This window comes from Falco naumanni, chromosome 1, assembly GCF_017639655.2.
Source record: "Falco naumanni isolate bFalNau1 chromosome 1, bFalNau1.pat, whole genome shotgun sequence".
Classification (NCBI taxonomy): domain Eukaryota; kingdom Metazoa; phylum Chordata; class Aves; order Falconiformes; family Falconidae; genus Falco; species Falco naumanni.
Genome location: NC_054054.1, coordinates 12,602,556 through 12,625,214, shown reverse-complemented (window position 1 = coordinate 12,625,214; position 22,659 = coordinate 12,602,556). Strand labels below are relative to the sequence as shown.

General features: G+C 38.5%; 1 protein-coding gene across 4 annotated transcripts in view; it reads left to right on the top strand.

Moving 5' to 3' along the window:
• Window positions 1-22,659, top strand: part of TBC1D9 (TBC1 domain family member 9) — a 55,444-nt gene that overhangs the window by 14,652 nt on the left and 18,133 nt on the right. For all 4 annotated transcript variants that reach the window (XM_040580856.1, XM_040580787.1, XM_040580702.1 and 1 more), the window contains exons 2-11: window positions 1,036-1,146; window positions 7,768-7,886; window positions 9,539-9,767; window positions 10,793-11,054; window positions 12,212-12,419; window positions 15,160-15,366; window positions 17,166-17,336; window positions 17,800-17,950; window positions 19,480-19,694; window positions 21,623-21,740. In XM_040580856.1, coding sequence (XP_040436790.1) covers window positions 1,036-1,146; window positions 7,768-7,886; window positions 9,539-9,767; window positions 10,793-11,054; window positions 12,212-12,419; window positions 15,160-15,366; window positions 17,166-17,336; window positions 17,800-17,950; window positions 19,480-19,694; window positions 21,623-21,740 — 1,791 coding nt within the window. The remainder of the gene's footprint in view (window positions 1-1,035; window positions 1,147-7,767; window positions 7,887-9,538; window positions 9,768-10,792; window positions 11,055-12,211; window positions 12,420-15,159; window positions 15,367-17,165; window positions 17,337-17,799; window positions 17,951-19,479; window positions 19,695-21,622; window positions 21,741-22,659) is intronic.

Here is a 22,659-nt window from a genome sequence, read left to right as displayed (position 1 = left end):
AAGACAATTTTAAGAGGAGTGTTTTAGAATGGTTTTTTTTGTGTGTTTGTTTATTTTATCTTTTACACTAAAACCCTGATTTCTACCCCAGTAAATATTTGTGGGGGAAGAAAACCTTTGAAAGTTCATCCATCTATTTTCAATATGTGAATTTGCTGAGAACTTCAGCATGACAATTTGTGTCTGACATCTCTGCAGGGAAGATGAAAATTCTTTGTGGAGATGAAAAGGGGGAAAACTTTTACATCTTTTAAAAATAAATAGGGCTTCCTGTGGGGAGAGGGTTTGGGGGGGTTTAAAGTTTTGTGTGTAATTTCTTATAAAAATAGGATCTAGAGTTTGTGGAGGTATAGTTAGGGATTATTGGTAGCATTTGGTATGCAACTGTTGATGGCTCCCTCAGTAGCAAAGAATTTTCAAAGCTACTTCGGGAAAACAGTATGGCTTTGTTTTTCATCAGTATCCTTTTAGCTGGAAAACAGCTTGACTGTTAGGCATTTTGATTCTTTCTACCCTAGAGAATCAGACCATTAAGTAGCATAATTATTTTTGCTTCCAGTCTTAGTTTTTCCTAGCTGACTCTTGAGTTTTGAACCCTTTTAGAGTGTATTGTCTGGGGCTTTTTGTTGGTGTTGCGATGGTGGGGTTTTTTGTTGTTATTGTTGGGTTTTGGTTTGGTTATTTTTTTCCCAGGGCTCCAACACAAAACAGGAAAGAGCTAAATAACTTTCAAATGTGGTTTTATAAAACAGCTACCTTCTGCTTTGCTTCAATTCATCTGCCTTTATCAATGCTGGAATCAATGTATATTTAAGAGTTGAAGTCTTGTTGAAACCAAAGACTTTTTCCCTGTTGAGTCACTTTCCCTCTTCACAACATGAGGCAGTAAGTGTGAGGATGAATACATAGGTCTGCATTTTGCTGTGAAGGGTGAAATGGAAGGGGAGGAGGGGGGACAGATGACTGTGGAGCCCTTTCCTGTGGGATCTTGGATGATCTATCGTTGTGTATTTATCAGAATTTCCTGTTCCATAGGTCTCCTTGTGGGTACTCTTGATGTTGTCTTGGACTCCAGTGCCAGAGTGGCACCATATCGAATCCTCTACCAAGCACCAGACTCCTTGGTCTATTGGACTATCGCCTGTGGTAAGAACAAACATACTGACATGTGGATTTTTTTATTCTTCCTGGACACTGTTCCACATAACTAATAGAGCATCCTGCCTACTGAGCACGGTCATTTCAGGACAAATAAATGGGGCAGGATGAAAACCTGCTCTAGTGGTTAAACTAAGAAGCTCCAGAGCTTCTAATATTCAGACCTTGAATGCCAGCATGTGTGCATGTGTTATGCACAATGACTGTCATGCTTCATCTCCCAAAGATGTTCCCAGACAAGCAGTCTAGTATCCATCCCTCTTCCTTGCATGCTCTTCTCCATGCCCACGGCTCTTCCCTACAGTACTTTTAAAGCGCAGCATTCCTGGGTGATGGAGTATCTCTAAAGAGTATGGTAGGAGGAGCACCTGGGTCATAGCCCCCAAATGACCCAGACAGGGCATCTGGCTTGCCTTGAAATGGAAACTTGCAACCCCAGGTCTCACCTGAGTACTGAATATTGGTATGGCATTTCCTAGATAGTGAGCTCAGTCTCCTTCAGGATAAATGCCATCTAGATCCCAGGGATGCCCAACTCCTGAACGTTTATTTCAGGCAGTGTGTTGTCCTTCTAAATATGATGTACTCAGAAATTCAGTAAGATGGTAGCTAGGTTAGAGTTAAATACAAATGAGTATGTTCTTACCTAGATGCAACAACTCTGAAGAGTTCTGGTCTTCGTGGCTCAAACTTTGACAGATATAACTGTAAGACTGTTTCTTCTGTCATTATAGTAGTTGATGAAACCAATGCAGTTACTTTGGTACATTAAATAGGATTTTTGCATGCATCAGATGGTGTAAATACTAAATGCTTATTTCTGTGGTCAGATACCCATTGCAAGTAGCATGAAACAGTATGCTGGTTGTGTTTGCTGGCTCTGAAAATTGTGTCTGAGGCTGAATGCAGAAGGTTGAGGTTATTTAGCTTTAATTGGCCAAGCTTGTAAGGTCAGATCCTCAGTATGATGGTATTGCTTTTCAGTCTTAGCAAATGGAAACTTGTGAATGCAACTCTTTTAGCTCTAAAGTTTCAAACACTGTTTTAGGCAGCAGCCAGAACTCTGTTCATTTGAAAGAAAATGGAGGAAGAGGACAAATGAGAAGTGCATACATACCTGTCATCTCTTTAATAGACTGGTGACTTCCAGCACTCCCAACGCTCCCTGGCATTCAAAAATACTAGTTAATGAAGCTGTGGACTACTTCTGGCCTAAGAGTGCCCTCTCATCTGCCCATTCTCCCAGTAAAATTTGACATTTAGATTATTTGGATGACTTTTCCTCCAGACGAATCTCTTTTGCGAAGGGAAGAGGAGAAGGAATGGATGAAGGTTTGCCATAGATCGAATAATCTTAGCAGTTCAAAGCAGGCTCTGTTCTTATGAGGATATGATTTATGTGTCTGACAAAGGTGATATCAAAGCTCTGTCATGTTCTGAATTGGATAGAAAATTTTTTAATAGCTCATCTTAGCAGAACTATTTCTTGCTACTTTCGGTGCTATCAGACCGAAAGAAGGCATCAATTTAAACAGCTGCTTTTCCCTCTACACCTATTAGTATCAACTCACTGAAGATTTAAAAAAATTGTGTAATACAATTTGCCTTTAGTAACGGCTAATAGTAAAAACAGATACGAATGAAATTGTCAGTATTATGAAGGTTGTTTCCAAATCTTCATTTAACTGCTTGCTTTTTACTGTCAGCTACCCTACTGTAACCATAAGTAGTGGGACCTTGGATATCAGCTTTCCATGCATCTCAGTCATGAGAAAGAATGGTAGAAGAACTTGCCAGTATGTTTATTTACACTATTTGTGCACAAGCAGAGGTGGTTTGAAGTACATGTACAGTAACTTTTTCCCTTCATCCAAAGATAAGTGCACAGCAATTAGTAAGCATTTCTGTCCCATAAACTTGAAAGGGAGCAACTGAGGGCACAAATTTTCTTGCTATTTGCAGACTTCCTTCCAAAGAAGATAATGTATCACAAAGCTCTTGATAAAATAGTGTTTCTTGAAAGACACTGTGCAGATATCCAGAAATGAATTTTTAAGACTTTGGAAATAGGCCTTGTGACTTGAAGTGCATTTGCAGGTTTTTTGCATGACACCTGTAGTTAATTGCTATTATTTTATACCTGCAATGTGTGTTCTCAGATAACCAAGGACACAAAATTGAAGTCAGATGAGTTATGGCCCCAGAATAAAATAATGCAGAAATTTATACTGCTGCTGAACCATGAAGGTTTTGTTTCTCTTCTGTGACAAATATTGCAGGTTTTATTACATTTAAGCTAGTTGTAATACATGTGATCTTCAGTTACAAATCTTAACCCTAACTGAAATTGCTAAAGTAGTTAATGTATATATCTGTGCTTCCAAGTGTTTCTTGAATTTTTTGGTCTCCTAATATCTAGCTGGTAGGTTGGCTTAGTTATTTTTGTTAGATTGTGAGACCACACTAGCTTAGTCTCATCACCTGAGGGGAATAGTGTGGGTCTTAGAGGAAGGTAAAATTTCACAGAGAACAGATTATTTATCTATGCAACCTTGAAGCTGAGCAGCCCAGTGTTGCCTAAGGCTCTGTGCTGTGGTTATTTTAATGAATTTGCAACTAAAGCAATTCCTTCTGAACTGATAAGGGGTGTTACAATTATACAGGTTACTAAGGGGTTTGGCTGTTTGATTTGTCCTACATTGTACAGCTGTCCCTCCCTGTTCCCTAGGGGTAGACTGCTGGTGATTTGGTGCTTGTAATCTCTTAGTTTTACAAAATGTTTCATATTGTCCTCTGCCTTCCATAGAGCAATAATCTCCATCTTCAGTAAGTAGCTATACAGAGTGACATGAAGAAATGTGATTGTTTCCTGGATCGTTCATGCTGCATGACATTAGGTCTTGTTCTGTACAAGACTTTTCAGAGGGTAAAAAACGATCCAAGGGGTTTTGGTTGCTCTAAAATGACTTAAGTTATGTTTAGACCCCAGATTTGTTTATAAATAATTTTGAATGTGAATTTTCTTGAGTATTAACTCTACTGACCTAGGCTGTATGAGAATGCTAGCAGGTAGATCTGAGGCTTTCTAGCTTTGTAATGGAGGCTGGTCAAGAGCTCTTTCTCCAGTGCAGAGTTGCGTTGAAGATGTTCTGGGTTAGAGTTCTGTCTATTGAACTATACTGGAAAGATGTTCTTGGTAACTTTTCAAGATCAGTTTTAAGCATATTAATTTTCTAATGGTCTAAGAATCCAAACTGTTGTATGTCAGCAGCTTTGCATATTGCAATAGCCCTTCTGTGTCCCATGTCAGTGTCCATCCCCAATCTGCTAGTGCTCAATTTAGGGGGAAGAATGATGGCATGTGTAAATTCAGTTTGGAAATGAACAACTTTTTTAGATTGTTCTCCACCTGTAAAATCAGTCATTCTTACTGTGGCTTTGTGTGTTTATCAGGTCTAGAACCGTTGCTGTAGGGGTTTTGTGGTAATGCTAATTATATGTATTTTCATAGAAGTTTCTGAATCTGTATTTTACATATAAAAAAATGAATTATGGATTATTTTAAAGCACCAACACTGAAATTTTATTACATGCCTCGTAAAAGGTTTTCAGAAAAGCCCGTGAGCTTTGGTTAACAAAGCTACAAGCTTTTGTTAGAATGCTGTTGAGTTTACTAGCTGTAGCTATTTTCTCCCCCCTTTCTGCACAAACTGAGGTTTTGCCAGTCCACTCCTGAGCCTGCAAGGACAATTTTAGGCTCTCTGAAGTGTTACAGGTTCTCTTGCAGTGCATTCTGTTAATGGCAGCAGTGCAGGCTGACAGATAAACGTCTCGGGTAAGTATCTACTTGGAGGAGAAGACCAGATGTGACAGTCTCATCATATGTCTCAAGTTAAGCCATTCCTGTTCCTCAAGCACTGACTGAAACAATACTGAGATTATACTTCTGAATGTGTTTGAAAGCATGTTTATATGACTTCTTAATTTTTTTCTCAGTCCTGAACTTGGTCACGTTCCCTCTGTACCTTCACCTCGTAGCTTAGACAAACCAACCCAGATGGTAGAAACCTAACCTTGACACCCAGAGACATTCCCGTGTTGATCATGCTGTTACTCCATCCTACCTGCCAGGCAATTGGCCCTTCTCATCCTCTCTCCAGCACCATGCATCCTTCCTCCTTCCAGCTTTTCCTGTCTAGACCTCTCTTAGCTCTCAACTTCTGTTTAACACGTTTATTACTTTCCTCCATGAAGGCCAAGGAGAATAGCTTGGTCTGCCAGGGATGCTGGCCAGCACTACACGGTTTCAGACATGGAGCATACCATAAGCTGAGCGTACCACTTAGAGGAAGGGAAGGAGTGATTAGTAGCCTACTCTACACATTGCAGCCGTTTTGCCTTTTATTTCCTGCCACTCTTGAGGGTCTGTATTCCAACGTGCAGCGTTAAATGTTTTTTCCCTTCCCTGAGAGTTAAAGGTATTGCTTGATTTACCTAAAAGGCCAATGATGGCAGAGTGGAGAATGCTTCTAATATGCAAGACAGGCAAAGAATTGCCAGTAACAGAGTTAAAATAGACCTGTAGTGTAAAGCATTGCCGGAAAAGTGGTTTTTAATCCTGAGTGAGCAAAGCAAAGAGAAAGATGACTGTGATGTTAAATTGATGAGAACTGCGTTGCGGGTTTTGGCCTGATTGCATGATCTGCTGTAGATGAGACTGGGAGAGTAAACAGTAACATAGTGGAGAGAAACAGCAACGGAAACAATGAGGTGGTTTGTTACAGGTTGAGAATAATCAACCAAAGCTGCTTAATAAGGAAGGATGAAAAATAATTTATGAACCGCAAACAAGAAATAGACAGCTTTAAGAAATAGTTCATCATAATAGTGTCTGCCCTGCTTGTCACTGCTGTTCAAGAGACGAGGAATTTTTCTGATGATAGTCTAGTTTTATATACATAGCTCATGTATTTCATCATTGCTTTTGACAGCGGTGTAAAAGCCAAGAAGAAATTAGTCTTCAGACCACCTCCTGAGTTCCAGAAAGTTCTGGTTGCATCCAGTAGTTTTAAGGAGAAGCAGCAGTGGAAATCACTTGTGGTTCTGAAATATTGGTTACATATGCAAGCTGTTCTGCAACATGATTTATGTATCCATGCTACAGCTAGAGTTGTTAAATTCCCATGGAAGTTGCACAGAATTTTGCATTCTGTTGCTTTCATTGGAGTTGTGTAAAGCTCTTACTGTATTCTGTAGAAAGAATATTTTCCCCCATCATTTGTAGCTGAACAATAAGGAAAACGACTGTTTGGTATGTATTCGAGATTGTTGCATTGAATTCTTCTGCAAACCATGGAAACGCTTACGCACAGGCATGTGACAATTTGTGCCTGTAGTGGAGCTGAAGCCGGTATTAGCAACAGCTTGCAATTCAGCCTTTTTCTAATGGTGGCTTCACATGAGCCCCTTCGCTTGGTTGGGGTCTGTAGGCATTAGTTAGCAGGTAGGTACATTTATTTGCTAGTTCTGAGTGAAACGAGCCAGATCTGGTTTGATGAAAAGATGACGTAGTACTGATGCTGTTTTGTGCCTGGATTGGGGTACTTTTAATCAAGCTTCAGGTACAGGTGTTCCTGTGTGAACATGTAATGTTTGTTTTCTCAAAATGTGTTCAGTGGCCCGGTAATTCCCTCAATATCCTTTTTGGGGGGAACAATTTTTTGTGAGTGCTTGAATTATCCTTGCTTCAAAGTGGGCACAGGGATTCTGAAGAGCACCAGCAACTTTGTTCTGCAAGATGTTGAGAATGGGGTCAAAATGGAAGTTGTATTTATTACAATCCATCTCAAGTAAAGTAGAATCAAAAAATTTGCATATCTAAACTCTCGTTCGTACAAGAAGCTTTTTTTATTGCTTTTCTGTATCACTTTACAGACTACATGTATGCTGATTCCTCAGTATCAAAGATATGTCACTTGAGCCCTTTTAGTCTCCTAAGCAAACTAGGGTCATCAAAGCTTGGTTTATTTTATCGTTAAAAGTAACCACCTCTGACAACCCTCTTCCCCTGAAAAGATACAGCTTTCCTAAAGGTCTTTCAGCACTGTTCTTTTGAGGAGGAGACATTGTAATAGGCTTGTCAGGAAAATGATCCTTTTCAGCTTTTACTCTCAGAATTTTATAATTGTTTCATAATTTATAAATATATGTAATGGTGAAGAATTAGGGAACAATGGTGGAATATATAGCTGTTGGGCATTTTTGTCAGTTCCCATCAGATGCAGGTAATACCTTTGCTAACTCTTTAATGTGACGTTGGGCAGCTTGGTGTCGTTATTGTTAGAATTCTAAGTGAGGGGATTCTTGTTCATGATACTGACATAAGTAGCTTGTGCTTCTCACAGAATAATCTTTAAGTTTGCTACCTATTTATTATGAAATCAAAGACTATGGGAGAAAATTTTGGAATTTCCAGGGACACAGCACCTGGTGAAATATTGCATCTCCAGTTACTGGCGAGTCTTATTAGTCTTTTGCTCATTATTAAGAGGACATTGACATGAATTATTTATTTTGTGACTTTTGGGGTGTTTTTTTTTTTATATACAGGTTGCTCAAGGAAGGAAATCACTGAACACTGGGAATGGCTTGAACAGAATTTGTTGCAAACTCTTTCAATCTTTGAAAATGAGAATGACATAAATACATTTGTCAGAGGAAAAATACAGGTAGTTAAATATGTTATTATAAATGTTGTTAATGATAAATGTGACTGTGAAAGGAAAACTGATGTGAACTCTAAACAAGTTTGACCTGATAGTCCCAGGCTGCTCCACCTTTTTTGAAGGAAAGCCACATTCTAAGTAACAGCATGTGTGTAAAAATTAGGGAAACTGGGATTAGTGCACGTAAATAACTATAGCAGTGTATTTAAAATATATGTAGATACATAAAAACTATAGGCAGGGCTTCAAACATTGTATGTTCTAAAATTAATTGCACTGTTGCTTCTGTTTTAAACTTTGACAGTTTTCTATGTAACTGCTTTTCCAGTGCAAAGCTTTAATTATTTATATTTTTTCCACGCACTCATCGTGTAATGTCTCCTTACCCTCTTCTGTGTAGTTAAATCTGTAGTGTTGGCATTTACAATTCATATAGTTGTTAGCAGTTACTGGTTGAATGGGTTGGTTGGTTTGTTTTTTGGAGTTGGGGGTTTTTTTTTGGTCAGTTTTACCCGAATTACTTTTTTCCTTATAGGAGAGATAGTAGCTATACTGGTAAAAAGTACTTTATCCACACTAAGAATTATCTAAAAATAAATATTTTGGTAGGAGATTGGTTGTAAGCAATATTACTGTACTTGCTTGCTGTGTATTCTTAGCACTGGCTTTGTCTCATTCCTCTTTTTAACATTTCATGTAGTAAGCCAACTGTCCTAATCCCTGGTTGTGTTTTACTGGTGAATCAGGTATGAGGGCCATAGATGATCATGGAAACACCTTCCACGAGAAGACATCTGTCTTGTGACAATTTAAGGAAATTGTTATTTTTTTAGGGTTGGACAAATACTTAATGTGAATGATGATTTGCTGTCTTATACTCTGCTTTCCATGTAAATAATGAGCAATCTGAAGGCAAGAAGTCACTTTCCTTTTTATAACTTTAATACAGAAGGCAATAGAGAAGAGGCATAAAAGAAACCGGGGAAAATAAGCGAATAGACCAGAACTTCAGTATAGAACAGAAGGAAAAGTACCGTGGTCTTTGAGGCATCAAAAAGCAGCTTTTCGCCAGACTGCTGCCACTTGAAATTTGATGATGGTCTTCTGCACCTGAAAGTGAATGATTTTTCCATCCTGCCAGTTAATCTAATAGGAGATTTCCTTTTTTCCTCTTGCTTTTCTCTTTTGCTCGAGGTCCACTAGGAGGGGTCATAAAAGTTGTTTGATATTTCCCCTAATGAGTAACAGATCCTTTTTTCTTTCTTTTTTTAAGAAAATTTTCTGGTTAAATCCTATCCCTGTCTCCTCAGGGAGCATATTTTCTCGGAAGGTGAAAATATTACAATTCATAGGTGCTTTACAAGGTTGTTAGGAGTATTTGAGATAGGCTAGTTAATTTAAAACAGGGTACTGGCAAGTGGTTGGTCTTTGGTTGCTTTTGACATAGGCCCGGTAGGGAGCAAGGACATCAGAAAAACTTGAATATAGTAAATAAATATATAGGCAAAAGAATGAGCAGAAGCTTGAGACATAAGCAAAAGACTCTTGACATTGCAGTAGCTGTTGTGGCCTCCGGCCCAGACAGCAGTGGTGATAAGGATATCTGATACCCCATGGCAACTAACCTGCTGTGTGCTTCTTTCACTCCCTACTAGGGCATCATCGCTGAGTACAACAAAATCAATGGCATCAAGGAGGATGACGATACAGAAAAATTTAAGGAAGCCATAGTAAAATTTCACAAGCTCTTTGGGATGCCGGAAGAAGAGAAATTAGTGAACTACTACTCCTGCAGTTACTGGAAGGGGAAGGTTCCCCGTCAGGGCTGGGTGTATCTCAGCATTAATCACCTTTGCTTTTACTCTTTCCTCATGGGCAGGGAAGGTACGTTTTACAGTGGAGTGGTGGTCTGTGCATCTAAGAACTGTTAGGAAATCTGTGGTTTGTTACTGTTCACCTGCTGAACCATTGGGGGTGCAAAGATGTTGCTGAGGAAAAGAGGAGCAGGGGGCAGTTTCCTGACTGTCATGCTGCCGGACTGTGTGCTTGTTCCCTTGTTTGGTTTGTGTTTCTTAGAGTAGTTCTCTGTAAAACAATACTTGGGCATAGTTTAGATGCATGTTTCACTTCAGGGATTGTGTCCAAAAGGGAATAGGGATGAGATCACACCAGTTTTGATGACTTCTGCTCTTACACAGTCCTCCAGTACTACTCTGGCAGATTTTGCAACCTCAAATAGTACATTTATTTCTTGTACAACACCAGAGCATCACAAAGGGTTCAGAGCAGACCCAGGATCAAAAACTACAGTGTGGATGCAGTCTGCTCCAGAGGGAGTTAATTCTAAGCTGTGTGGAGCAATCCCAAGTCTTTCTGTTTAGCTGTGTAGGCATACCCTAGTGAATGACTGGCTGCTTGCTGCTTTTTTTTTTGCTTTTTTTTTTTATTTTGACAAAAATAAATGTAGATTTAGTTCCTGTTTTAAGGACAATATCCTAACCCGTAGCAGTGTTGGAAGAAGAGCCAAGGTTTTGCCATTACTGTAATGTGTGAAATTTTTAACGTAAGCCTGTCTGATGTGTTTAGACTATGTGTCTTTGCTTCCACAGGAAAAGAGGGCATCAGAGTCTGAGTGCATGCTGTGGCAATGACAGATTATGTTAGCCCTCCTAGCTTTGTAATGCTTTTGTGTAGTGTCCTGCACAGAAGTAAAGGATATTTAAACTCTGCTGTTTGCTGTTTGTCAAGTGATCATAGTTTGTTTGTACAAGCTGGGTCTATTTATGCTCTCCCTGCTTTTCAAGATGCAAGAAAATTTCAGCTGAATACATTTTATAGGAAGAGGAAGGTAAATGGTTTTGAATATGCTGATTTTTGTACTGAATTTATTTTTTTTTTAATCTGTTCAGCAAAGTTAGTTATCCGCTGGGTCGATATCACTCAACTTGAGAAGAATGCAACACTGCTCTTCCCTGATATGATCAAAGTGAGCACAAGGTCAAGTGAACATTTCTTCTCAGTATTCCTTAATATCAGTGAGACCTTTAAACTCATGGAACAGCTTGCCAATATAGCTATGCGACAGCTTTTGGACAATGAGGGATTTGAACAAGATAGGTCATTACCCAAACTGAAAAAGAAATCACCCAAAAAAGTATCTGCGCTAAAACGGTAGGTAGCACTGGTTCTCAGTTATTTATTTCTCCTCAGTCCTTTTACTCGCAGGATTTTATCTGAAAGTTTTTTAATGTTGCTGCCATTTATCGTTACTCCAAAAGGAATGATTGATTCCAGCAGTGGCAAAATGTGAATAATTCTTTAAATATGATTACTTGGTTTCCTGTTTGAAATAAGAAAGGGAAAACATTTGAATACGAGTGTGTTACAAAAATAAAAGAAACATATTTGAGCCAAATTCTCATTTGTTCAGAAGCTCATTAACATATCTCTTGACACTGGCTGCATTAGGTATCTGTTGTAAGGGCCTTTTATGTTACCAGGGGAAGGTAGCAAAGCGATTGAAGTGTTATTAAAACATGTGTCTAACATGCATACTTGGCCCTATAACGGGAATCGAAAAATTACGCTAGGTGATGAATTTTATCTAGAACTTACTTTAGGTAACAGAGAGAGAATTTTATGTCATTTTTTGTAAGCGCTGAAAAATTATTTGGAAAGTGTTTCTGCTTCCTTTATAGATACCATACTGCGATTTGATAGTTTCTTGTTAATTTTTTCATTATTTATGTTGATCATGTGAACATACAGAATTGTAACCAGTGCTGCTTTTGATTTTTCATTACTTAGTGACACCTGACATGCATTATGTCACTTAGATTTGTCTTTCTAACTGTTCAGTGTTTTGCACTGAATGCATTATCAACACTAAGTCTTGAAATTGTTAACAAACTCTATCCTCGAGGATTCCATCATGTTAATAAATAAGCCTCAAAGAAGCATTTTTGGTGTAGTATTGAACGGAGTCATGTGTTATTTAATAATAAATGGATTCACTGTATATATTCGCAGAAAGTAGGACTGAATATGAAAAGATGATCCAGCCTGTCTTCTCCGAGAAATCACAATCGATGTATCTGTCATTCATGGCAGATTTTCTTTTCAAGTAGTTTTAGAATCTTCCAGCAGTGAAGACTACACATTCCCTATATGCAAACTGTTTCCACTGTTTTGCTGTACACTCAGTGTTTAACTGAGTGGTATGTTGCAGGTAGCTTGCAATGATTTCTGTAAACTATATCTTAAAATGTATTATGTATTTCTTAAAACAAGAAAAGCTTTCTGTGATGTGTTTTTTGGGTTTTTTTTAGGGATCTTGATGCCCGAGCAAAGAGTGAGCGATACCGTGCATTGTTCCGACTTCCCAAGGATGAGAAATTAGATGGACACACAGACTGTACTCTCTGGACTCCATTCAACAAAATGCATATTTTGGGTCAGATGTTTGTTTCTACAAACTACATTTGCTTTACTAGTAAAGACGAGAACTTGTGCAGCCTTATTATCCCTCTTCGAGAGGTAAGTATTTGTAAATTTACAGGGCAAATAATAAGGCAATATCCTGTTGGAAATTGCATTCTAGCTTTGATGTTTTTCTCATTGGAGAAAAGCCTCTTTTCATCCCTTTAATCTCTTGTGAGCATACTACTCTGATTTTTTCTAAGTAATATTTAATGACTGTGTGTCTTAGTTCAAAGTTCCTACTACTAAAATTCACAGGGAGCTTTCTCTGTCAGTTTTTACAACCCTCATGAGTCCTTCCTCTTCTGTAACTTATATTCTGATTTACAGCCCCATGGTATGATTTTTGTGCCTCACAGGGAGGCACAGACGATAAAACTTCCTAGACTAATGAGTGGACCTTCTATTAAAGAATCTGTCAGATAAAATTTGCTTTTGTCAAATGTAAGAAAAGATTCATAATCCTAAAGATTGGAATTTTCTTTTCATACAGACTTGCAACCATTTATTCCTGTGTATGGAAAACATTTGTCAGCATTTTACAAGTTGGTGTGCTTCCCTTTTTTAAAGCTGGCTGCTTAAAACATGTATTCAGTAAACAGTATTTTAAGACTGATGCAGTAAAAAAAAATTATGTTGGGGAGTTTTTTTGATTGACTTGATTTGTGGGTTCATGGAAAAATGTGTAAAGTAAGTCTTGGAAATAGTAGCAAAGCTGATGTAACCAAGGACAGTTTGGCTTGACTGAAGAACTGTGGAGTATTTCAAGGCACTGTTTTCCCCCACAAATCATCAAGAGTAAAAACAAATGGCCTTTGTTTGGTAACTTTGAAGTACAGCTTCTCCACAGTGTGTTGCGATGACTTTGGTTATTTGAGAAGAGACATTAGATTATGGTTGCACTGTTTGTCTGGAACGCCAAGGCAACGACAGTCCTCCAGGTAAAGTGGAGGAGAACAAAGTGTATTTAACAAGACCTCTTTTCCTGGATGCATATTTATCAGCTGCTTTTGATAACCACAGCTGCAGCAGCATGGGATTCAAAACAGCTCTAAAGCTTTAAGAGAAAGAAATAGCTGAAGGGATGAGTGCTTTTGTGTGAACTCTCAGCACCAGCAAGGAGAACAGTAACACACTGGGTAGCACCAGTCCTCAGAACAACTGATCAGTACTCTTAATAATTAAAAGGAAGCTTCCTATTTAATTAAAGCTTTGGCCCAGACCCTAACCTAATTCCAGTATTCTGATATCCTGGAAATGTTTTGATAGATGAGACAATAACAAAGCATCGATTCAGAAGTTATGATCGGAAGAGACGCTTTTCAGTGGCTGACCGCACTGCTCACTGCACCCAGTAGGTGCAGTCTCCGAGATCAGCACTATAGATGTGTGCACATCTCTACTTGAATAGGAAATAAGTGGATGCCAGCTCTCATGACAGCAGAGCATGCTGACTACCACAATGTCTGCCCTGTGCCTCTCAAACTTGTCTTTTGTGCTGATAACACTCAAGCAGTTTTAGAGTGGAACGGAAAAATTACATAGGAACACCTTTTAGCTATTTTCAATATGCTGTCAGTGAAGGTGCTTTAAATTAATAACTAATAGATTTGCAGTTAACAGACACATAAGAGGAAGTTGGAAGGACAGAGAAGTGGTTTATCACCTGAGCTGTGCATTGCAGTCTTCAAATATATCTTCAAAGAAAATGTTGTGTGAAAAATGGTTATCCTATCCTTTTAGCTAAAGAGTTATTAATATTATAGCACTAATGCCTTACCACTGATCACTATTTTTAAAAAGGTTAAAAAAAAGCAAGAGCAAACTTAAAGGTCCTAGTAAACTGAAATGTGCCCTCTTCTAGCCTGAAGGCAGTAAGACGGTTTTCATTACCTAGAGAATTATTTAAAGTCATAAAAGCACTGGTTAGAAGTACTTACGGTTGTGATTTCTGTTTTGTTCAATGTATGAACTGCACAGACTTGATTTTTTTTTTATTTAAGGCTAATAATTGGTAATGTATAACACACAGCTGTTACATAATTCACCCACAGTGTATGACTTAACCCTAAAATCTCTTTGTACTGATACGCTTTACCAAAAGCTCAGGGAACTGATGCCCTGTACTCACTAGATTACGGTGTGAGTACTGTTTACACGTTGGAGTTCAGTTAGATTAGTGACGATTTCACTAACAATTGAAGGCCAAACAGAAACCACTTCACACGGTTAGATGTTTTCCTTTGTAAGGAAAGACATGGGGTTCATTTCCCTTTGTTGCAGGTTTCTATGTACTGTGAAAATACAGTTGCAATGACAGTTGTTATCACAGTATGCCACTACAGTATAGCAGAACAGGAGCGTTGTCCCAAAAATGGCTTGTTCACATATATTGGCAATAAAAAGTAAGCAAAAGTCTCTGTTGGTTCAGCCTGTGCTGGTGTTGGGGAGCAGGAGAGGGATTTGGAGGTCCTATAAGAAAGCCCATAGATCTGCATCCCACAGAAGAAATTTTGTTTTGCTGATTCTTTTAAAATAAAGCCTGAGGAAAATAAACTAAGTAGCTCAAAGGAGTTTTACTGGAGAATGTACTGAAGCCAGCTCTTTGAGGGATGACAGCCTTCATCTTTCAGACTTGTGAGTCCTTGCATCCAAATCCTGTTTTCCTGCAGAGGGATGTCCATAGTGATCCAATCTAAGGAGGAAGGGGTGCGGGTTTATTGTGTTGAGATTCTTTCTTAGACTAAGCAACTTGATTAATGAAAGATCTTAAGCTGTAGCTACTGTTTCTCCTTAGGTGACAATAGTGGAAAAGGCAGACAGCTCCAGTGTGTTGCCTAGCCCATTATCAATCAGCACGAAAAACAGAATGACATTTCTCTTTGCCAACTTGAAAGACAGAGACTTTCTTGTACAGAGGATCTCAGACTTCCTGCAACAAACCACTTCAAAAATATACTTGGAAAAAAATATTTCTGGAAGCTACATCAGCTCAGATGATGAGGTATGTGGAGCAACATGAATCGTTTACTAGAAGAAGGGATTTTAACTGGTGTATGGAGAGAGAGAAGCCAGGAAAACCCTTTAAGTTTATGTAAAGCTAAACCTTTGTACACAGAAATGTTTTCTATTAATGTCTTTTGTGTTAATGCCTTTAGCTTCCTTAGGCTGAACAGTTAAAATGTTAGGATTAGGATATCTGTTCTTTCCATGTTAGACCTAAGAGAAATCACTATTGCTGTGGAAGAGCGCCTCTAACTCCTGTTGCCACGTTGTGAAATTACAGTAATTTTGTAGGAAACTGTCATAGTTAACTAACTGGTTAAATGAATAATACTGTTTAATATCTATCAACTTGTCCAAGTCAAAATGTAATTGTGGAATTTGGAAAATTTGAAGAAATAATCAGTTGATATGAAACTTCTTATAGAAGACTTTAGCTGCTAAATCTCATCCTTTGATTCTTCAGAATACGATGTTTGAGCTGAGCAAGTTTGCATGTGCACTGCTAGCAAATTTTGGAACGTTTGAACTAACAAAAAAAAAAAAAAAACAACAAAAAACACACTCAAAAAAACCCTGAAAGCAAATAAATCTGTCCTGGACATCAGATGGCCCTATTCTGAACCACCTCCCTATTTATCTGTGCAAAGTAAATGGTTCTTAAAAGATATGACTAGGTAAATGTTTCTCAGACACTTTGAATATAAAGGCTTCTACTGAATTCCTAGATTTTATGTATGAAATTTAGGTGCTTCATATCGCAACCTTGTCTGATTTGTTAAACCCAGCAAAGTTTAGCAGATCAGGTCTCAAAGCAGAAAAGGGTTTTGTAGTGTATCATTTTGGTTTTATGTAGGTGATCTCACATCCCACGGTTGTACCAAGCCATACCTTAGTACTGTGCTGAGTAGCCCTACCCTGTTTGCCATGTAAATCTTAAAAGTAAGATTATTTTTTTTTACTTTGTGAATAGTGAGGTGTAATTAGTGTGTTGTACTTGTATACCAGGACATATATTGCATATCTGTATAATGCTGAAACTTTGTCTTGCCTTTTGCCCTTAATGGATCTACATATTCTACCCATTGAACTAGAAACACAAATTAATAATTGCCAGCATTATTATTATATTTAGTAATAAAACTACATAGGTAGACATGCATTTAAATTTCAGGCATTTGGTGTGAACTGCTATATGAGATCATCCTGTGATAAATTTTCAAAGTTGCTTTAGAAGTCAGAAAATCCTTTCTCTTCAAAATATTTTTCTTCCAAATCACAATCTGACAGCGTTGAATTTTCTATAGGACATTTTTTTAAGTGGGGGAGCAAACTTTTTTTAATGTATGTCTATATGAACATATATACAGATAAAAGCATGTGTGTATGTGTACGCACACATACATAAATACGTATTTTGTATAAGTCTGATATTCTGGACGGTCAAGGAGCCAACTGGGGAGTCAACGATCCTGTGATGTTGACTGGAGACCAAGGGAGCTGATTTAATTGCCCAGAACTACTTAAAGTTAACACTACCTTAGCAATTGTAATTACATAATTTGATTACTTTTTTTTTGGGGGGGGGGGGTAGCTGTTGAGAAACTGGAAACAATTTCATTCGTCTATACTGGTTTAATTTCCGCTGTCATATGCTCAGCCTGTGAAAGTACCTGGGTGACTGAATTTGCTCAGTTTTTGTTAGCCGTTGGCATGTAATAATTCTGAAGTAAAATGAAGTAAAAAGTCCAGATGCTGGCTCAGCTCCATGTCTCTATTGCTTGTGACTGCTTTCTACAGGTGTTCACAAGATCGAGTAGTTTAATTTCTGCCAGTCCTCATAAAAGCCTCAGCTCTGAGTCGGAGGGAGAACGCCAGTTCAATCTCAATGACAATGGCATTCCAACAGCAACCCAAGCTTTAATGACAATGTATAGGCGAAGGTCGCCTGAGGAGTTCAATCCCAAGCTGGTAAAATACACTTCAGAGTGCTGTACCTGACTGGAAAAAGTTGTTAAATTATGCTTTCTTTAAAATCCATGTTTCTGGCCCAGAAGAGTTTCGTTCTGCCACAGACAGTTAAGAGGCAGTATTTTTCACAGAAATAAAGTGTTAAACATGCTGTCATTTTACCAACAAAACCAACTGCACTATGTTTAAAAAGCAAAGTTGGATGTAAATCAAGGAAAGGCTGTATGCCTGCTCTTAAGTACAACTGCTTCAACAATATTCTTTTAACAGCAAGGTCTGCTGGCATAAAAACTAAGAAATGGGAGGAGGCAGCCCATTAAGAAAAGAATTTGATTGTAGCCAAGTTATTTCTTGCTTGCTTGGAAAGTTAGGATGTTGCAGCTTTTTAGCAGTTAGCATTTCAGTGGGGCAGAGTGTTAGAAAGAGAAGCTGCATCTTTATACCTGCCTTTCTTTGCTTGTAGGCAAAAGAGTTTTTGAAGGAACAGGCCTGGAAGATTCACTTTGCTGAATATGGCCAAGGGGTCTGTATGTATCGGACAGAGAAAACCAGAGACCTTGTGCTGAAGGGCATTCCAGAAAGCATGAGAGGGGAACTTTGGCTACTGTTTTCAGGTAGGTATTCATTTGAATGTGGGGTACAAGCAAAAGTGTGAGGGAAGAAAGGATTTCAAAGATATTTAAAGGTGCAGATCATAAGCATCTAAAAAATATTTGGAGCAAGTAAGGCTGCGATTGTTAGCAGGCACCACACTGGTTTAGACAGGAGTTCTGTTTAGACCAGTAAATACCCTTTTTCAAACAGGCTCTAATAATTAGGGAAGAATGTTACCAACAGTCAGCAGTCTAGGGGCTTCGACAACCTCCAGCAGGCCTACTTCCCATTTATTTAATAATTTCTGAATCCAATTAAGCTTTTGGCTTTCACAGCAAGTTGTTGCAAGGAATTCCAAAGCTTAAGCATGTTGCGTGGAACCACTATGGGTTTTGTTTGTTTGTTTTTTAATAATAGTAACAAAAAGTTACTCAACCATTTTATTAGGTGCCCTCAGTATGTGAAAAATGGTGAGAAAGTATTTCTGTCCATCTTCCATCTACCATGAAGAATTCTTTAGATCTGTGTCCCCTTAAACTTTTTCCAAAGTTGAAGAATTTTATTCATTTTGCTACTAGTCATATGGAAATCAGTCCATACCTCAGGCTTTCTTCATAACCTTTCACTTACTGTATGCCACCTGTAGCTCTGCCCCTCCACAGATAGTTACCACAGGTACCCGCTCCATATGAGCAAACCAAGGACTTTACGTGGTGATCTAATGACGCTTTCTGGTTTTTCTGTTTCTTCCCTAACAGTGCTTAATTTTGTACATCTTCTCTTTGCTGTTGGGCATTAAACAAATGTTTTCAGAAAATATACACAGGAATGCAGAGATCTGTCCTGTGTGTGATTAATAGCTAGTTTGGACTGATTTTCATGGTGTATGTATGATTAGTACCTTCCACGTGCATTACTTTGTGCTACTGATGCTTGATTTCCTTCACTGCTGAGATTTTCATTTCCAGAGAAGCTCTAAAGTCAGCAGTGAAATCTCCTAGCGACTCTGTGAGCATGCAATAGTATCCCTAAGACAGCCTAAGTGCTCTACCCAAGATGACAGTCATTTTCAGAAGCTGGAATAGAGCTCAGGAGTTCCTGTCTCTTGTTTTGGCTGACATACCACACTTTCTGCAACCAAGCGTTAATTTACTTCTTCCTCGGGGCACGTAGCTTTCTCAGAGGCGTGTTTTGAGTTATTTGGGATAGTCAAACCCACAGCCAGCTGCAGAGAGAGCTCATGATACCATGTGACTGCATAGCTGGTTTGTTCCAGCTGAGGGAGATGCTTATCTTCTTCCTTTTCAACCTCATTATAAAATGCCTGTAGAGGAGAAGACAAGAAGGGGTTATACCTCAGTCACCTAAGTACATCCTTTGTGGTTTTTATCACCTTTACAAAAATAACATTTCATATTTTTTTTTTTTCAAAGTTCTTGTTGGTGACATTCAAGATGAAAGGGTAGCAGAAGATCATAGTGTTGAGATACTGTATCTGCTAACCCTTGCTTTTTTTCTTCTTGTTTTAATACTGTTCTCCCGCTCTCAGGAGCCATTAATGAAATGGCCACTCATCCCGGCTATTATGAGGACCTAGTGGAGAAATCAATGGGAAGGTATAATCTTGCTACAGAAGAGATAGAGAGGGATCTGCACCGCTCCCTTCCAGAACACCCTGCATTCCAGAATGAGATGGGTATTGCTGCTCTAAGGAGAGTCTTGACAGCTTATGCTTTTAGAAATCCAAACATAGGATATTGTCAGGTAATTGAAATGCCTTGGCACTCTGTCAGTTTCCTTATGCTTATTTCTTCGGTCATGTACACAAGCATTTGGCTGTGTGAAGTACAATACATGTATAATGCTGTGTGTGAGGTAAAGCCTCAGTGCCGCAGAATTACAGTAATGCTGAGTTCAGAGGGATTTGACACAAGGACCTACTCTAACAGAAGTATTAGCAGCACATGCTGAGGTGTGCATAGTTTTCTGTAAGCATATTTTCTGCCCATAACCTAGAGAACGGACAGAGGATAATAGAGCTGTCCTGATGTGCATCTACAGAAAATGACAAATGGACCCTGAAGAAGCGTTCTTTTCTTTTAAGTAAAAAAAAAAACCACAAAACAACAAACTTTTATTGTTCAGCCTTAAATTTTTACCTACTTATTCAGTGTATTAGTTGTAATAACCCTCCAGAACCAACTTTACTTTTTTTCAATGATGTCATTAAATCATTCAAAAATAAGCTAAAACTAAATTAAAATAAAATAAAGCACCCTAGAAGATATCTTATCACTGTGCATCACAACCGTGTATCAGTAAAGTTAATGCTAACCAGTGTATGATTTTGAAGTTCTTGTGCCTGTGGTTCAGATCACTGCATTTTCTGGGTGCAAATCATTCCTTCTTGCGGTGTAACTTTGACTTACCGCCTGGGCCCCTGTGGGTTATTTTTTGGTCTTGCTACCTATTTTTGCAAAAAGGAAGCTTGAATTCATGAGTATTAAGAAGCCTGATTAATGTCTGACTGTGAAGACTCCTAGTTACAACATGAGTAAGTGAAAGTACAAGCAACTCTAACAGATACCATAATAAATTATTTAATAACAAATGTAATATTAAGTAATAGCCACAATAGCTTTTTGTAAAGGTTGTTTAACAGAAGAACAGTGACACTGTTCAGAAGGACACTGTGATTCTGTTTCTTGCAGCTGTCACAGTAATTTTTAATAGCCTTGGGCCTTGGTTCGTGGCATTCTGAATGCTCACGCACAGTTACAGTGAGAAATCAGGCACTGAAGTATTTAATACATTGGTAGACAAGATAAAAAGGAGTAGCATAGACTTTGACAGAGTTGTAGCATTGTTCTGAGTTTCAGTTGAAACCTTAGTTGCTGTTTCAAACAGATAATGATCAGACTGGAGTCTTAAAATGTTAAAGGATCTGAAATGAGTAGCTAATTCCTTAGGAGGCAAACTGAGAAGAAAATGGTGCTGAAATACTTCATTTCTTCAGACTAACGGAGGTCTAGTCAAAGGTTGTAAGCAAACAATTCAGAGGTCATTGCACAATGCTGTGATATTTGAAATGGAGCGGAACAGGCCGTAAAAAACTGTCAGGTACACAATCAAACGTGGAGAGTAAGCAACAGAAGAGACTTCTGTTTCGCTATGCTCTGGTTGTTCACGGCTGACACTCTTATAGGCATTTGCCTGTATTCTCGGATGCTGTCTTGACCTTTTTGTGGGAGCATAAAGCACGGGGAGTGCAGACTGCCTCTGCAAGGGATGGTGCAGCAGCGGCCATCGGTAGTGCTGTAGGAGACACTTTGTCTGCATCAGACCCCGGTTCCCCAGAGCACCTATTGGCAGAATATCAATAGCAGTGTAACTAGATGCTTGCACACCTGAGTAGGCCCTTGATTATGAAAAAAATATTGATTTACTTTTTCCTTTTTAAAAAACCAACACGCTGACAATTTTTGATCAGCTATTTGAGGCTTTCTTAAGCCTTCCTTTGCGCACTGGAAAAACCACTGCCTACTGCTTTTACAGGAAAATACTTGAAGAGTTTGGGGTCTGCAGGGGGAGATGTAGCTAATTTCCTAACCCTAGTAACCACTTCCCTGCCCAGTTACTGTGGTACATATTGAATAAATGGGTCTAGCAATTTATATTTCTCTCTCTTTTAGGCTATGAATATTGTCACTTCAGTACTCCTCCTTTATGCAAAAGAGGAGGAAGCTTTCTGGCTGCTGGTGGCTCTGTGTGAACGTATGCTACCTGACTACTACAACACAAGAGTTGTTGGTATGTTATGGAGAAATTTTCTAAAATTTAAGCAAATTAATTGGTATTATTTGTACTGAAACAACCATGTGTGTAGATGTATGCGTAGCACAGATGCAACTGTAAATGCCAGTGGCAAGACAGTTTGTTCAGGAGCATAGAAATAATTCCCTAAACAGATACTGTGATAGCCAATAGTTTTTCATTTACTTAGGATAAGATGCATTCTAAAGTGAGCTTAAAGTAAATAAAAAACAGAAGGCTAAAATTTGAATTTCAGATGATCCTGATTAAGGTAAGGCAGATACGGAAGCTTTGGCAATTTGCAGTAGAAGTCTTTGTGCCTGTTTACCTCTGATTTGAAAGGGCACAAGTATCTGAAAGCTGTTGTTGTCAGATGACTGTCTCCTTGTGTATACGGAAGTGAATGGCTCTTCAGTTTATCATGGGAACTGTCTTACTGTAGCTCACAAATGCTTGAGATACTTATCCAGCCTTAGAAATTACTCTTCCTGGACTGATGAAAACACTGATGTTATAGCATAGTTATGTATAACACAGGGTTCTCTTGAAATAAATCCAAATCCTTACAGTCACCCTGGCCTCCTCCAACAGGTTAGTTTATTAGTTTATTACTAACTAATTAGTAATGGTAAGTACTAAGCCATCATATAACTTCTGTAGGTGTTAGGCCAAGCTGATCCTTTGTTACCTCTTACAAAATGTATCGTTAAAACAAAAAAACTTACTATAGATTCTGTTCAGCTGCTGAACTGTACATACAAATTGAATTGTTGTTCATCTGAAAGTGAGAAAATGTGTGTGAGCATCATGTAGAATATTCTTAGATTTTGTATTTATAGAGAGAGAATGTATGTGTATATATTTTTTTCTCCTCTAAGTGGTGATGTGGTCAGTTGCTCCCAAATTAACGGACACC